Source organism: Peromyscus eremicus, chromosome 5 (genome assembly GCF_949786415.1).
Source record: "Peromyscus eremicus chromosome 5, PerEre_H2_v1, whole genome shotgun sequence".
NCBI classification, from domain to species: Eukaryota; Metazoa; Chordata; class Mammalia; order Rodentia; family Cricetidae; genus Peromyscus; species Peromyscus eremicus.
The window spans coordinates 62140227-62157615 of record NC_081420.1 but is presented as its reverse complement, the minus strand read 5'-3'; the positions used below and the strand labels follow the sequence as shown (position 1 = coordinate 62157615).

The following is a 17389-nucleotide window of genomic DNA, read 5'->3' as shown; positions in this document are numbered from 1 at the left end:
AGCTTATGGAAATATAACCAGCTCACAAACCCTGTCAGTCTGAGTCTTTAGGTTTTGGTTCCCTAACAGGCAGTGGTGCAGGCAAATTTATAATGGCAGCTGCCTTGGCAAAATTTAATAGCCAATTTATCTCTGTTACACTCTTACTCCTCATTTGGCTTAGCTGTGTTGACAGCAAATTGTGGGTAATTGTTTCATGTGTCACCAGGAGGCTGGCTTGCTTGCTTCACATGTCCAATTTTCAAGCAAGCACTCTTACCAATTAAGCTACACAATCAATACATTTTATTATTAAATTTTATTATTAAAATGTATTGATTGCCGGGCGGTGGTGGCACACACCTTTAATCCCAGCACTTGGGAGGCAGAGCCAGGTGGATCTGTGAGTTCGAGGCCAGCCTGGTCTACAGAGTGAGATCCAGGAAAGGTGCAAAGCTACACAGAGAAACCCTGTCTCGAAAAACAACAACAACAAAAAAGTATTGATTATTATTATTATATTATTTGTGGGGGTGATTGCTCTGTAGAGCAGGCGCACAGGTCAGGTGACAATTCTGTGAAGTCAGTGTTCTCCTTCTGCCTTACTGTTGGGGGTTCCAGAGACCAAACTCAGGTTGTCGGGCTTATGTGGCAAGCACCTTTTCTGGCTGAATCATCTTTTCAGTCCCTCTTATTTTTAATTATCATGGTTCCTCACTAGACTTTGCAAAGAGCCTATTAAACACTATTAAAAAGAGTTTAGGGGTTGGTAAGAGCCTATTAAACACTATTAAAAGGAGTTTAGGGGTTGGTAAGATGGCTCAGCCGGTTAAAACACTTGCCACCATGGCTGATGACCTGAGTTCAATTCCTTGGATCCACATCGTAGGAGAGAACCGATTCCTCAAAGTTGTCCTCTGACCACCACACAGTTTTATGGCACTTACATAAAAAATAATTTGAGCTGTTTAAAAATCACCCAAACATATGATCACAATTTTGCTCTCCTAAGTGAACTATTCAACACAATTCTGATATTTTGTTTGGGGAAAAAAAGACAAAATTCATGCTTCTGGTTTTCATTTGGGATATTTTGTTTGTTTTCAGATCAGTTATAAAATGTCCAACTTGGCAGAAACAGGTTTGGGGTGAGGACTCTATCTTTTGTCCAAATAGCTGAGTAATTTTTTTTATTTTAGCTAGTATTGGATTCCAATATAAACAGACCCTTGTTAGGCCTCATCTTACACTTCCAAAATGGGAGCAGATTTATCTCTGTTATACTGGAGTTTCCTCATTATTTGAATAGGCTGTGTTGACAACACATTGAGGTATTATTTTTCACATGTCTAGAGCGGGGAGGGTCAGATGTTTGCTTCATATAAAAAACGACCACAATTCTTACAGCCATCCTGATCTCAACAAAGGAATCTTCTGAGGAGCCACTGGAGTTGAGCTTGAGCTGCAGTTCTGAGACGATGCCCAGCAGGTCTGCCTTTTCAGCCTGAAGGCGCATCACCTGGGTCTTCAGCTGCTCTACTTCCTGCTCCAAGTCTGCCCTGGGGAGCCTGGAGCCACTTATGGAGCCCTGGGAAGACCAAGAATGAGTGAGTACACAAATCAGACCAAGGGTCTGGCCAGCAAACTTGACGGTCAAACATCACAGACAATGTTCATGCCTGCGCTCTCTCTCTCTCTCTCTCTCTCTCTCTCTCTCTCTCTCTCTCTCTCTCTCTCTCTCTCTCTCTCTCTCTCTTTCTCTCTCTCACATACTCACTCAAAGCAGGCTATCATGTAGCCCAGGTTGGCTTTAAACTCAGAGCTGAGATAGCCTTGAACTTTGTGAACTTTGGAGCCTCCTACCTCAACCTTCCAAGTGCTGGTATTATAGACATGTACCACGATGTCCCATTTTATATTTGTGTGTTGGGGGTGCACATGTGGGTGGGTATGCTCATGGTATGCGTGCGTGCGTGCGTGCGTGCGTGCGTGCGTGTGTGTGTGTGTGTGTGTGTGTGTGTATAGAGGAAAACATTAGGTATCACTCCTCAGGTGCCAACCATCTTGTCCACCTTTTCTGTTTTTGTTTTATTTTGGAGACAGGTTCTCTTATTAGTCTAGGACTTGACAATTAGGCTAGGCTGGCTAGCAGTGGGCCCCAGGAATCCACCTGTCTTTGCATCCCCAGCACTGGGATTATATACACACATCACCATGCCTGGCCTTTTCATGTGTGTTCTGGGTCCTTAGCACTTCCTTAATTGAGCTCCATCTCCAGCACCATGCCCATTTTTTAGAAAAGGCACTTTTCTAACATCTTCATCTGCTATGCTTTTAGAAGATTCTCCCTCTTATTTAACAACTTATTTTGACACACCATATAAAATGGGAATTTGGGGGCTAAGGGTAAAGCTGAATGGTAGCTTGCCTCAAATGTGTCAGACCCTAGGTTCAATCCACAGAGCCACAAACGAAAAAGAAAAAAGAAATTTGAGCCGGACGGCGGTGGCACAGGCCTTTAATCCCAGCACTTGGGAGGCAGAGCCAGGCAGATTTCTGTGAGTTCGAGGCCAGCCTGGTCTGTCTACAGAGTGAGATCCAGGACAGGAATCAAAACTACACAGAGAAACTCTGTCTCGAAAAACAAAACAAAAACAAACAAACAAAATTTAAAATAACTTAATGACAAGAAAGAAAGCTTCCACAGCATGCTAGAAGCATGGGTTAAAATCCTCTGACTCTGACAATGATGTACTCGGACACTGTAGTTCAAAATCTCAGAAAACAGGGACCAAGAGCTGTTAAAACGCAACCTTCTACCTTTTCCTCTCCCCACAAACACCTACTTATCTCCACCTCCATCCCCTCCCCCAACAGGTGCAGTCAGAAGCCAGAGCACCAAGAATGTGATCTGGCTCAGAGACGGCTCTCCAGTGCCCCCAGTATGCTAGCTGCCAGGTATATTATTACTGTATGCTGGTGTTGTAAGATTGAAAAACGTAAATCTGAGAGGAAGAAGACGACAAAACCTCAAAGATTAAGAAAAAGTTAGATTTCAGCTTATATAGAATCAATAATACACATTAATTGGTACTGCACACATGTGAAATATGTCACATGTTGAGTTGACCCTGTTGTAATGACCACACATGACAGCAATGGGGAATGGGCCTGTTGAGATGGGGGGCTTTGTTTCACAAGGAGGACAGACTCATCTGCATTCACTGATCACTAGGGGTGTGGTCCTCACATTCTCTGAAGTCCCAGCCTCAGTCTTCTTGGGTCGGAAGGAAAATGTGACACCACATAGTCCATAGTTTCTTCTATGACCTTCCAGGCCTCCCTGTTCCCTCCTCAGGAAAGCCCTATAGCTTGATGTACAAGACGCCATGCTTCACGCCCCCTTCCTAACTTTAGTACCTCTCTAATTATAGTTTATAGAATTCTTAAAACCCTCTTTGTCGTCTTTTGTTCATTACTGGGGATTGGACCCAGGATCTTGTGCATGCTAGGCAAGTGCTCTACCACTAAGGCACGCCCCAGCCCTAGCATGAATTTATTGTTTTTGAACATGTGTACAAGAGCACTTGCCCATGCATGTGGGTGTGGAGGCCAGAGGCTGTGTCAGGATATCTTCGTCAATTACTTCCCCACCTTATTTTCATTTCTTTTTATTTTCACCTTATTGTCTTGAGACACTGTCTCACTGAACCTGGCCGTCACAATTGCAGCTAGGCTGACTAGCCAGGGAGCCCCCCACCCCCATCTAGTGTTGGGGTACAAACTCACATTGCCATACTTGTTTTTGTTTTGTTTTTATTGTTGTTTGTTTAAGACAGAGCCTTGCTATGCAGCCCAGGCTGGACTCCAGCTTGTGGCAATCCTGATTCTGCCTCCTGAGTTATCCTGGGATAACAGGTATGTACCAGTTCACTACACATGGTCCTAGAATGCATTTTTAGATAGTAAGCTTAAAAAACAAAAACAGAAATCTCAGTGCTCCATCCTTGGAAGGGTTAAGTATGAGGTCTGGAAGGAATGGATGGCAGGTGTCACCCAGATGTCACCTGGGGTGGTGGAGGGCCAGCTGGGATCAAGTGTGCTCTGGTTTGTCCTTTAGTAGTACCTCTGACATGCACTCTCAGGGATGAATGAATTTCACAGGACCTTTGGGTTAACCAAAATGTGACCATTTTCCTCTTCAACCATGGGAGCCCAGCAGTCAGTGTCCCATATCACAGCATGGCACTCCTAAGTCATTTTTCAAAAGCAAACTGTAAAGGGAATCATCACTACTTAAAAGGATAACAGGTCAAAAAAGTAAGCACTCCAAGGTACATTTGTAAAATCTAATTTTATATCAAGGATATAAACTAAGAATTAACAATTGGATGGCTCTAGGCAGAGGTTCACCTATCATTTTTTTAAAAAAGATTTATTTATTTATTATGTATACAGTGTTCTGCCTGCATGTCAGCAGAGGGCACCAGATCTCATTATAGACCATTGTGAGCCACCATGTGGTTGCTGGGAATTGAACTCAGGACCTCTGGAAGAGCAGCCAGTGCTCCTAACCTCTGAGCCATCTCTCTGGCCACTGACCTACCATTGTAATGAATATGAAACACTGATTTATAACCTGAATATGTTTTTAGTTTTGGTTTTTTTTGAGACAGAGAGTCCCTTACTACCCAGCCTGGCCTGGGACTCATTATGTGGTCCAGGATGGCTGTGGGCTCTCGAGTCACCTGCCTCAGTCTCTATAGTGCTGGGATTACATTGTAAGCCACCACGCAAAGCTCGGAATTACCTTTTGACTATATTGTATGAGATCTTATAAATTCAGGTTTGTTTGTGAGATATCTATCTATACACACACATACGCACACGCACAAACATATCATATTGGTATGTATGTATGTATGTTTATGTAGGTATGTGCATGAAGGTGAACATGCATGAGGGTGTTTTCTATGGAGGTCAGGGATCAACACTGGGGTGTTCCTAGATCACTAGATCACTCTGCATCTTAGTTTTTGAGACAAGGTCTCTCACTGAACCTGGAGCTCACTGATTTGCTGGCTGGCCAGTGACTTTCAGGGATCTGACGGTCTTGGCTCCTGGTGCTGAATTTACAAATGCCAGATTTTACATGGATGTTGGAGATCAGGTCCTCGTGTTTGCGTGGCAGGTACTTTACAGACTGAGCCATCTCCTCAGCTCTGCCCTTATCAATATCCCTCCCCAACAGAGATTATATATGACCCAGCCAGTGTTTCCGGCAAAACCACGCTGCTTCTAAGACCATATAAAACACCAGTCCAGCCTAAACCACAGTCTGGACCAGTAAGGTTCTACTGCTGCTGTGGAACAGTTTCCTCCTGGACAGAAAATTTCTTTCCTGCAGGAAAGCTCTTTAAACAGGAAGGTGAACAACTCAAAATAGCTTCAGGAAGTCCCTGAAATCAACCAGCTCTCACAAGAGTAAGCAATAGAAGCTGAGAGTCCCCCTCTGACTGAAGGGAGCTGAGCTGGAAAGACAAGAGAAGAGAAGTACAAAGAAGACTCTTGAGACCAGACTGGCTATCTGAGAAAAGCAGAAACCAGCCAAGGTGCCTGGACGAGGTTCAGACCAGAGTCGCTGGGAAAGGACACTCTCCAGCTGGCTGAGCCGCCTGCAGGCTGTGCAGTGTGCTGCAGGTCCCAGCTTTGGGAGCCGTCACCTGTGCTGGGGTGGGCCTGGGTGGTGCAGCTGACTTTGAGTTATTTCTGCTCTGTAAGTAGCCACTCACCCATACTCCTGTAAGTAACCCTAATAAAACTCATTGGTTCACCAAGTTGGACTTTGGTGGTATCCGTACTTTGGTCTGTTACGGGATTCTTATCTGGAGTGAGTAGACGTGTATATTATATCTCCCCAGGAAAGATTCTGTCACACAACTGCATGTACTAAGAAAATCAAACCACGGTGGCTCATGTACTCACTTCAAATGGCTTTTCTGATTTCTCTCTTAGTTTCCCAAGCTCTTCCTTCAGTTTCTCATTTTCATGACTCAAGGCCATCAGGCGCTCCTTCGCTTCTTTGCTCTGTGTCTCAAACAACTGGCGTTCCTCCTTCTGCTTCTCTGTCCAGGCCGAAAGCTCCTCAAATCGCCCTTTCATAGCCTGATTATTTAGCTTCATGGCTTCTGTTTGGGGTTCAGAGAGAGGGAGTCACCCACCAGGGAATGGATGGAATTTCATTAGTCAGCTCTCCCCTCTGGCCATTTCAATACCCTGGGGCTGTGGATCTACACAGCACCAGTGGCCTGGGCTGGGCGCATCAGCAGGAAAAAGGCAATAGCGATGTGAGTAGAGTTTGCTCCCAGACAAACTAGGACACCACTGCTAGTCCTTAAAGGTCACAAGAAAGGCCAGGCATGGTGGCTCGTAACTGTATTCCCAGCATTTGGGAGGCAAGAGGTAGAATGATGAGGAGTTCAAGGTCACGCTCCACTACATAGCAAGCAGGAGGCCATCCAGGTCTGCATGAGACACTGTCTCAAAACAACAAAATCCCCCAAACAAAATTGATTTGGGGATATAAATTTCTGTTAATGAGCAGAAGTCTGGAAGACTGAAGAAAGTCCTATCATTCTTTGATTACAATGTTTAATTAATTAGCCACAGCTTGAGATATCAGAATATAATCCTTCCTTTGAAACAAAGTTTTCCTATGTCTGTAGCCCAGGATGGACTTGAACTTGCTATGTAGCACATGACAGCATTGAACTTGGAATCCCCTGTCTCTGTTCTGGAGCTAGGATACAGCCCTGCGCCATCATGCCTAGCTTAGAATGCTTTCTCCTGACAAGTAATATTTACACCTAATTGTAATCACAGAGGTGCCTCTCTTTTGCCTTTTAAATGGGCTAAATGTCATTATACTATTTTCTGAGATGGAATATTTTCTCTTTCTTCTTTTTTTTTTGTGTGTAGTGGTAAGGATCCACCCTAGAGCCTTGCTCACACATGCTGGGCAAGCGCTCTATTACTCATCTACACTCTCAGCCCCTAAACAGAAGAGTACTTTTGAGTCTGACCTGTGAAAACATGTAAACCGAAAGCCTTGTAGCCCTGCTCAAAGTCTTGTGCTTCCAGATGACATCCCTGCTCACCTTTCAGCTGGTGGTTCTCAACCAGGAGTTCCTTCATTTGCTGCAACAGTTCCTCAGGCGTGAATGTGTCCAGGCTGGGGTGAACCATATTGGGGGGTCCATTTCCTGGGGTCTCACAGGGGCTGTCCCCCTTCTCAGTCAGGCAGCTCAGAGGTTGATGGGACATGGTAACAGGTCCTATGGAAAAGCCATAAGCTAAAATCATAGCTGTCGCCAGTCTGCCACAGGCCTCGGAAAGGCCCACAAATCCATTAGCAATGAGTAGTAGTTATTCCCAAGGTTGCTGGCTCTCCCTCCACTTGCACTGTGAAGACTTTCCCTTTAAACATCCAACTGCATTGGCCACCTCCATGGGACCATGTGTAGAAAGGGGCAGAACTGGAAATGAGATGTGAAGCATAGGATGTGATAATGATTAGGTTAATATCTGTAGCCTTGGTGAAAGATCACTTCATAAATCCCCTGAAATCTTTTAAGGTCAAATCTCCTGAGTTTGAGTGAATTGTTTAGGAATTAGATAAATTTCAATAAAGCTATTAAAATCTTCATTTATACATTTATTGAAGGCTATTAAGATCTCTATATGTTATATTTATTGAAAGCTATTAAAATCTCATATTTTGTCTTGGATTAAAAGGAATGGAAGGTAATGTTTATTTTTGGCAATTCTTAGGCTTAGTATGTGCTGAAACACTCTACTAGGCATGCCCTACTCTTTTTTTTTTTTTTTTGACACTCCCTACCTTGATCTTTCAGGTGAGGAAGCAGGTGTAACAGCTCGCCTAAGGCCAGAAGTGGCACATAGCAAGGCTGATGTGAAGAACCATCTTATAATAAAAAAAGGCGCAAGTAAAGTTTTATTTTTATTGAAGATTTGATATGATATTTATCAGTGAACACACACAAACACTAAAGCAGCTTGATACCTACTGTGTATCCTGAAAACATGTCTACATTATGGCTTTACTTCATAGATGTGTCAATGAGAACACACAAATAAGAGTAAATGTCAATTCCACTTCTGTAGTAGAATACTTTAAGCTGTGTTATTTTTGTTTATGTTACATTTGTTTAACTCTGTGAAGCTGTGTTACTGGGCCTGTCTAAAACATCTGATGGCCTAATAAAGAACTGGCCAATAGCAAGGCAGGAGAAAGGATAGGCGGGGCTGGCAGGCAGAGAGAATATATAGGAGGAGAAATCTGGGAAAGCGGGGTGATCTAGCAGCAAGAGGAAGAGGACTCCAGGGGACAGTCACCCAGATACACAACCAGCAAGCCACAGAGTAAGAGTAAGATTTATAGAAGTAGAGAACAAGAAAAGCCCAGAGGCAAAAAGATAGATGAGATAATGTAAAGTTAAGGAAAGCTGGCTAGAAACTAAGCCAAGCTAAGGCCGGGCATTCATAATTAAGAATAAGCCTCCGTGTGTGATTTATTTGGGAGCTGGGTGGCAGGCCCCCCAAAAGGGCAAAAACAAATAACAACACACTTCTTTATTACCTACCACTCAGGCAAACAGACATCTTTCCAATGACTGGCTACACACACATTCCAGGCAAAAATTGTCATCTTCATGAAAATGGTAGCTAACCATCATGAACTGATGTGGATAGATCATAAAACAATACAAAGTAAGAGTCACACACACACACACACACACTGCCCTATTCTACAAAGGGCAAATGACTGAAGTCCAGAGAGATGATTCAGTATTTAAAAGCACTCACTCCTCTTTGGCTCCCAGCATCCATGTCAGTTGGCTCAAAATTGCCTGTAACTTCAGCTCTAGGAGATCTGATGTCCTCTTCTGGCCTCCACCAGCACACACATACACATAAATTTTAAAAAACTTTTTACCTCCAATAATTACAAGATAAATTTAAATCCATCTATGCAACAAATGGCATCAAATGATAATGCTTGCTGTACAACTATGATGAAGCAGAGAGCCACTGGTGCCACAAAAAGGCCTGGGATGAAGAAGGCACATGAGCTCTTGTTGGTGAGCACTCCCGCTGCCCCCTGCCACACTTAATAGGAATTGAATCTAGATCTTCAGGCATATTAGGCAAGTGCTCTGCCACTCACTGAGCTACAAACCCAGTACCCAATCTTCCTTCTAACTAGGGGAGAAGGCATTGCTCTCAGACTGCCAGCTCGTCATGATTAAGGTGCCTGTGTGGCTCCATGAGTTGTATTCCATAATACATGAAATCAGTCCCTCTTCTGACAGGTAGGAGAACCACCCTCTCTACCGTGTAGTGTGCATGCTTAATACCCACATATGAAAACAAGACCAGATGCACAGAATGAGGGAAGCTTTCTTTGCCCATAGGAGGCAGGATCCTGGGCTCTCTGCAGGTTCTCTAAAATCAAGAGTCTGGTCCACTGCTTCTAGTCTGAAGAACTTGAGGGTAAATCATAGTGCTAGCACTGATGGGGAGAGCAGGCTGGCTGTATTACTTAAAGCATCTGCTAAGAAGAAATGCATCTCGTGAAGTCCATGAGGAGGGTGGCAATTTCACTGAGAAAGCATGGCTCACTTGTGAGCCTCGTGTATGGATATGGGTTTTACCTAACTGAATTGGTTTAAGATTCCTTCCTTGTACCCTTTCTGGGTTAAACCCATGTTTATGACTTTCCATAAAATTCATTTTTGCAACGGAGTATGATGATGCACACATATCCACTGCCTTAGGATGCTGAGGCAGGAGGATCACACATTTCAAACCATTGTGGGCTATATGGTGAAAGAAAACCTGCCCCTGCAAAATCAATGAAAGGGTCTGAGGAGATGGTCTGAAGATCAAATGCTCGCTGTGCAAGCTTGAGGACTGAAATTTGGATCCCCAGAACCCATATCAAGTCAGAAAGGCATGGTGGCCTCCTGTAATGCCAGCATTTGGGAGGCAGAGACGGGATCCTGGGGGCAAGCTGGACAGCTAGACTAGTTGGAATTTGGGAGTTCCAGGTTCAATGAAGAGAGCCTATCTCAATAAATAAACTAGAGAGCAATCAAGGAAGATGCCTGATATCAATTTCAGACATGGTGAACATGTATATACATACATATAGAAGAGAAAAAAATCAGCCGGGCTGTGGTGGCGCACGCCTTTAATCCCAGCACTTGGGAGGCAGAGCCAGGCGGATCCCTGTGAGTTCGAGGCTACACAGAGAAATCCTGTCTTGAAAACCAAAAAAAAAAAAAAAAAAAAAAAAAGAAGAGAAAAAAATCAATTAAAATTTTCATCTCTGCACATAAGGATGTTGGTGATAACATTTCACAAAAAATGGAATTTTTTGGAGCAGCAGTACATTTTTCTGAGGTACTTAATCTGCAAAATTCATAGAAACACTTGACAGATTTGTGTGTGTGTTGGGAAGTGGGTGCCAGGTACAGAACTCATGGATACTGGCAAGCACTCTAACGAGCTACACCTATACCCAACATACTCATTTGATTTTGTTTTTATCTTTGCTTTTTGAGACAAGGTCTCATTTTATAGCCCAGGTTGGCCTGGGACTCATTATGTAGAGAAGATTGCCCTTGAATTCATGGTGATCCTCCTGCCTCCACATGCCGCGTGCTGAGATTACAAAGCTGAGCCACTATGCCCATCTCAACAGATTTTTAAAAAGTAATAAATAGACATCTAGAAGATGTGTTTAGTTCCACCTATTATATGTGTAAATCGACATCTCTTAATCTATTTTTCTTTTAAGACAGAGGCTAGCTATGTAGCCCAGGCTAGCCTCAAACTGGTAAACTCCCTGCCTTAGCCTCCTCAGTGCTGGAATAACAGGCATGCCACCACACTTATAGCCAGCAGCAAGTTATCTCTTCACGGCTTCATCAGAAGAAAAGGAAAGAAGGGAGGGGGAAGAGCAGAGCGGAGGAGGAGGAAGGGGCAAAGGGAGAAGGGTGGGGAATGGGAAGGGAGGGGACTGTCCTGAAGACGGCTCTCCTCCTTGACCTCCATATCTGCACCTTCACTAAGCCTATGGACGAAACCACAGCAGAACTGGACTTGGTTCCAACTGTTCCATCAATACTTCTCACTGGTTCCAGTCGCCAGATTTGACAAGGACACCGGAAAAAAACAGGGCTGTCCTAGGTGAGACAGTAGAAAATCAGCTGTACTGACAGCTGAGTGTGGCCTTGGGAGCCACCTGGCCTCCAGAGACCATCTACTGACTCATCAGTGGATAATGCTCCTCATGGGTCTCAGCTCTGCAACTCCAAAATGTATGCTTAACTTTCTAGAAAGATCACAGTCCTACCTCCACCCTTCAACACAGGCATGCCCAGTGCTCCTCACCCCACTGCCCCCTGCCAGCCCCACCATTACACTGACCATTCTCACAAACATATACTCGTCTAGTCACATTGTTGTCGAATGGTGTTAGGAAAATTAATTCCATAATTCAAATGTCATAGTGAATTAGAAGCGAGCATATACTGCAAATTGGAGCATTTAAATACTACCACCATTTCACTAAAAGCGGTTTGAAATAACCGTGGGAGACTCAAAGGACACTTCAGGATTTTTGAATACTTTAAAGGTATCAATATGGATTACCACTACACAACGGACATGTGAAATATCTATTGGTAAAATGTAGTAAGAGAATACTTAAATCTTTAAACATTTTTATCCCATTTATCTATCTATCTATCTGTCTGCCTGCCTGCCTATCTATCATCTATCTATCTATCTATCTATCTATCTATCTATCTATCTATCTATCATCTGTGTGTGTATGACACACACACACACACACACACACACACACACACACACAGAGCGTACCAGCACATGAGTGAGCACAAGCACCATGCCATCTATGTGGGGGTCAGATGGCAGTTTATTTCTGTCCTTCCATTCCATCTGGGTCCCAAGGATGGAAATCAGACCATCATGCTTAGCAGCAAGAACCTTTACTTGTTAAACCAACTCACTGGTGCTTGAATGTCTAAGTCTTTAACTTCCTCTTAAACTACAGTCAACCGAGCAAACACAGAAATACATACATATCTTTTAATGTATCTTCAGAGATTACAAAAACGGTAAAGAAGCATTAATTGGAAGGTTCCCTCTAACAAAAGGACTCCTCATAGAAATGCAGCTGATCTGGGTTGATCAGTGCCATTTCTAGGCAAAGATATTTAGTAAGAAGGGGAAGACGGTGCATACCTGTAACCCAGTACTTGGGAAACTGAGGCAGGAGGAATGCCTTGAGTTTGAGGATAACCTGGGATACACAGTAAGTTCCAGACCATCAAAGTCTACAGTATGAGATTTAAAAAAAGAAAAAAAAATAGCATGAGAGAAACAAACCAAAAAATTTTATAGGCATGCATGATGGTGCAAGCCTATAATCCCATCACTAGGGAAGCTGAGGCAAGAGGGTTGCCAGAAGTTCTACACTAGCCCGGGCTACACAGCAAGTCCAGCTTCAAAGTAAAGAAACAAGAGATACTTAACAAGGGGAGGATACAATAAGAAATACAGGATTTGTCAAGACTTCACTAACAAGAAGGACCAGGAACTAGCAAAGGTAGGAAGTCAGAAGTAACTCCCCAGCTTCATTCCCTAGCTGTGCTTCCTAGGCCCTAACCATGTACACTCTCATTCTTAGTTCTGAGGTCACGTAATTATAGTAATGACCTGACCCTGAGACATGGGCACAAATCTCATTCCTGAGTTGGCCTTAGAGATAATCTACTCTGACTTCTTTTTCAATACAAGAATATCTGTGTCGTTTCCACAGTGTGTGGCTGCACAGAGCTGGCTTAGAACACATGAACCATGACTGCCCCAACCCCAACTCCCAGCAGGCACTGTCTCTTCCATTACAGGATGGCTCTGACAGCCAGAAGGCCATGTGCCAGGGGTTTTCTGCCTTATGCCAACTTCCATCCTCTGGACACTGGACGCAAAACAAGCTCAGTCCTTTTCCCTGGTGTAGATGAGTCTTCAGGTTTATGAATGAAGTTTTAGCAGGTTCAATATCTCCATACGTAAATGAAGTCTCTCTTTTTTAAATGTATGTGTAGGTGTGTGTTCGTATGTGGGTATGTGCATGTGAATGCAGGTGCCAGAGACATTGGATTCCCTGGAGCTGGGGCTGCCTGAAGTGAGAACTGGGGACAGGACTCAGGTCCTCTGGAAGAGCAGAAAGTGTTCTTACTGCTGAGCTACCTCTTCAACTTGGCAAGTTAGTTTTAAATAATGAAAACCAGTTTCCTGAAGACAGCCACTAGTTGGCTATAGGTAAATTGTAGTTTCTGTTCACAAGGAGCTGAAGGGGCTAGCAAGATAGCTCAGCAGGTAAAGGCACTTGTCAAGCCTGATCACCCCGGTTTGATCCCCAGTATCCACATGTCGGAAGGAAAAAGTGACTCTTACATGCTGTCCTGAGTTCTTCTCACATGTGCCACAGCATGTATGTGTGCACTCACACCCCCTACTGACAGGATAGATATATAAATGTAATTAAAGCGAGATTGAGTAGATTCCATGGCCACAGGATGAAACCTACTATCTCTGTGGAAAAGGAAGGTGGGACACATCTTTCTGGAGTAAAAGAAGCCTCGCTGTTGCTTGCTAGGAATGCTATTCGTAAGGCTATTTCATGACCTACTAATACACAGAAAGCAGAAACAAACTTAACTCCCTTCCGAAGGCAGGAGCATGGCAGTAAGACTTCCTTCTTTCCATTCCCTCTTCTCCCAAATCTACAGGGGTCAAGTGCAGTCACTTCTCCCTCTAAATGCTTCCAAACTCTCATCTCTCCATCCCTAAAGGCTTAAGCTTGGGCTTTAATTTTGCTTGTGAGTGGCAAGGTTCAACTTTCACCTATTTTGTCTATTGCTGTGTCCCCAGTACCGTGGTGCAGACAAGAAAATAATTTACCAGGTTTTCATTGAATGAATTTTAATAGCATTCTTCTCTTTCCATTTCAATCCTGCTGCAATTTGAGGTTGGGGAGAATTATTTATTTTTATTTATGTTCTGGCTTACTTATCCATATACATCAATGTCACCTCCTGTCACCAAGCCACAAATGCCACATTAAAGGGCTCATGGTTCCACGCATTCTTGGCTTCTGTGTCCTTGTCTCTGCGGTGTCCTCTGCCTGGAAAATATTTGGCTCCCATTTGCTCTGGCCCACGCCTGCGGGGCGGTTTCAATGTCCAGCTCAAGTATGACATTTTGTGGAGAAGCAGCTCTTCTGAGCACCTAAAAGTCATCTGTATCTCCAGCTCCTCAGCCCTCCCAGCAATTAGACCAGTCTTATACCATCTACCTCCTCTCCACCTTTGCCTTACTAGAGACCGGCACACAGCAGCCTCTGAGTGTTTGCTGAAACAAGACGAAAACACAGCCTAATGAGGGCTATTTAAGTCCAACACCTGTAAACCGCTTTCTGCTGTGTTAGCGCAAACCCCACGTGTTAGTATTGTTATGACTTTCCCGCAGTTCTAGGGTGTTCACATCCAGATCCTTTCTAACCGTATTTTTAAAATCAGAACTGTTTTTCTCTCCCACTGCAAAGGATCTGAACATTCTTATATAACACATATTCTAGTAACTTGTTATCATACACATGCCAAAGCAGAATCAAGGAAAGCTTTAATAAAGGTAATTAAAAAAAAAAAAACTTTGGGAAGGGTGGTGGTGCATGCCTTTGATCTCAGCACTTGAGAGGCAAAAGCAAAGCAGATCTCTCTGAGTTCAAGGCCAGCTTAGTCTACAAAGTGAGTTTCAGGCCAGTCAGGTAGACATAGTGAGACCCTGTCTCAAAATCAAAACAAAACAAAAGATTTTAAGGGTCAGAAAGATGGTTCAGTGGGTAAAGGTCCTGCCAAGCCTGATGACCTGAATTGGATCCATGAATCTCTCACAGACTGTCTCCTGGTTGTCCACATGTTGAATACCGTGGCAAACACGTGCATACTTTTGTGAACACACATGCAACACACAAGCATGCACACACAGAGAATTAATAAATATAATAAAATTTAAAGAGTTTAATTTTTTTCTTTTGAATTTTGGCTTTCCAGAAAATCCAAAGAACTCATTAACATGCTAAGTCTCTATAAAAAAAAAAAAAATCAGGCAAGCAGATTTGGGGATCAGCAGGTCTGTTCCATGGCCAGAACAACTATGTGCTACTTAAATGAGGGCGTTCATAATAACCAATTCCTTTCAAGTTTATATCAGTCTCACCAAATATAGTCTCTCTCTCTCTCTCTCTCTCTCTCTCTCTCTCTCTCTCTCTCTCTCTCTCTGCAATTTACAGGCTAGTTGTAAAAACTATAGTTACTTTCATGGTGTTGCACACAATACATAAAGTACTGCTCAAACAGGCTCAGTGTAAACAGATCAAACACGCACACAGTCCGCAATGAAACTTCACTTGTCCAATCAAATGCAAGGCAGTCTCTGGCAGTGGCCTCTGCTCTGTCCAGCTCTGCCTCCTTATCAGCCCTGAGGCAATGGGGCTCCTTCTCTCCCTAGGTCAAAAGAGTGAGGCTGCTTTTGGGTAAAAGGGCAGCTTTGGAGATAGTTGTGAAAGCTGGAGTGGCCGGATACTGCCTTATTTCTTGAGGCTTTCAAGCTTAAACACCTCTGGCATACATTCCTGCATTAGGAGTCCTAATAATGGAGGCCAGGGCAGGGGCTGGGTTTCATTTTCCTCTGAGGCTTGTTTACTGTATCCAATTTACATATTGCCTGTGGTAAAAACCATTCCTTTAAAGTTCTCAGCTCCGCCTTTAGTCTCAGCACTGGGGAGGTAGGGGCAGAAGGAGCTCTGGGAGTTCAAGGCCAACCTGGTATACAGAGTGAGTTCCAGGACAGGCTCCAAAGCTACACAGAGAAACCCTGTCTTAAAACAAAACAAAACAAAACAAAACATAAATAAAGTTCTCAGCTTCATTAAGTTCATTTTCATATATTCTCTCTCTTCCTCTCTCCCTCCCTCCCTCCTCTGTCCCTCCCCACACGCATACAAACATACAGGGGTGTATATACATGCATGAATATAGCACACTCTCCCAGATAGACACAGCAGTTTATGTATCCTTCTGTAAGCGTGTCGCTTTGGCAAGGGGTCTCTATTCTTTACTGGTCCTGGGCCACATCGTTCAGAGTGCCTTCATGCCTTGCGACAGCACCTTTAACCACTTCCTCCTTATAATGAACCGACGGCTTGCTTAATCACTATCAACCTGGGACGTCACCTTCAAACCACCTCAGTGGCCTGAACTGGAAGTCACCTGCGGCCAGCCAAACCCGTGTTTCACCGTCCCGGGGGAAAGAGGAGGGTCCTCTGGGGCGGCCGCCACTCGCCCAGACCCCCGCCCACATCCCCGCTGCCCTTTCACACCAGGTCAGGATCCGCCTGGGCCCTGGAAGCCTTCCCAGGGAAGCCGTCCTACGAGAGGGCCGCCCCAGCTTCGTCACCCTCCCCGCCGCAGGCTCCCGGAGACGGCGACAGCGAGAATCGCTGCCAGGATGGAGTGGAGCCCGCCGCCGGGGACAGTCGCCGCGCTCAGCCAGCGCCCGCCACCCCCCGCCCGGCTCACCGGCCGCCGGGATTCGCTCCTCTCAGGTCACTGCTTCGTTGGCATCTTGTCCCAGTCCCAGAGCTCTGGATGCCGACGCCCACCAGGGACCGGCCGGGGGGGGGGGGCGACCGGACAGCCGGACGGTGACGCGCGGCCTCGCGACCCACCGGGCGCCGCTCAGCTGACCGCAGCGCCTGCTCCCGCCCTAGCCGGGGAATTTCCCAGACCACGCCCACTCGGACACGCCCCTGGGAAACCACGCCCAACGCCCCGCCCCTCGGCATCTCTTCCTGAGCCCGGCGATCCACCTCCGCGATGTGGCGCGAGTGAATTGAGAGGAAGCCGAAGTGTCAGGCACCTGGCGTTAACTACAGTAAACTATTCACCAGACCAAATGGGCCGAGTCGGGCTTCCCTGTGTCTATAGAGAAAGATCAGAATCACATGGGGTCTTTGAGCCCTTCAGAAGGGTGTCAGGCATCCTCCGAGCAAGACCTTCATCTTTTCGTCTCTCAGCTTCCCTGCCCACTCCGACCTGAGTGTTTGTTTAAACCTTACAATTAGGCAGCATACTCTCTCGCTGAATCCCTATCCTCTTTTGGAGGCTTCAATTAAAAACCAAAGCAAAGCCGGGCGTTGGTGGCGCACGCCTTTAATCCCAGCACTCGGGAGGCA

At 44.9% G+C, this 17389-nt stretch overlaps 1 protein-coding gene across 3 annotated transcripts in view; it reads right to left on the bottom strand.

Moving 5' to 3' along the window:
• Positions 1-16913, bottom strand: part of Optn (optineurin) — a 44377-nt gene extending 27464 nt beyond the window's left edge. For all 3 annotated transcript variants that reach the window (XM_059263564.1, XM_059263563.1, XM_059263565.1), the window contains exons 1-4: positions 16734-16913; positions 7137-7313; positions 5965-6167; positions 1385-1567 (exon numbers count right to left, since the gene is read on the bottom strand). In XM_059263564.1, coding sequence (XP_059119547.1) covers positions 1385-1567; positions 5965-6167; positions 7137-7302 — 552 coding nt within the window. In that variant the 5' untranslated portion in view covers positions 7303-7313; positions 16734-16913. The remainder of the gene's footprint in view (positions 1-1384; positions 1568-5964; positions 6168-7136; positions 7314-16733) is intronic.
• Between the last annotated feature and the right edge of the window lie 476 nt (positions 16914-17389).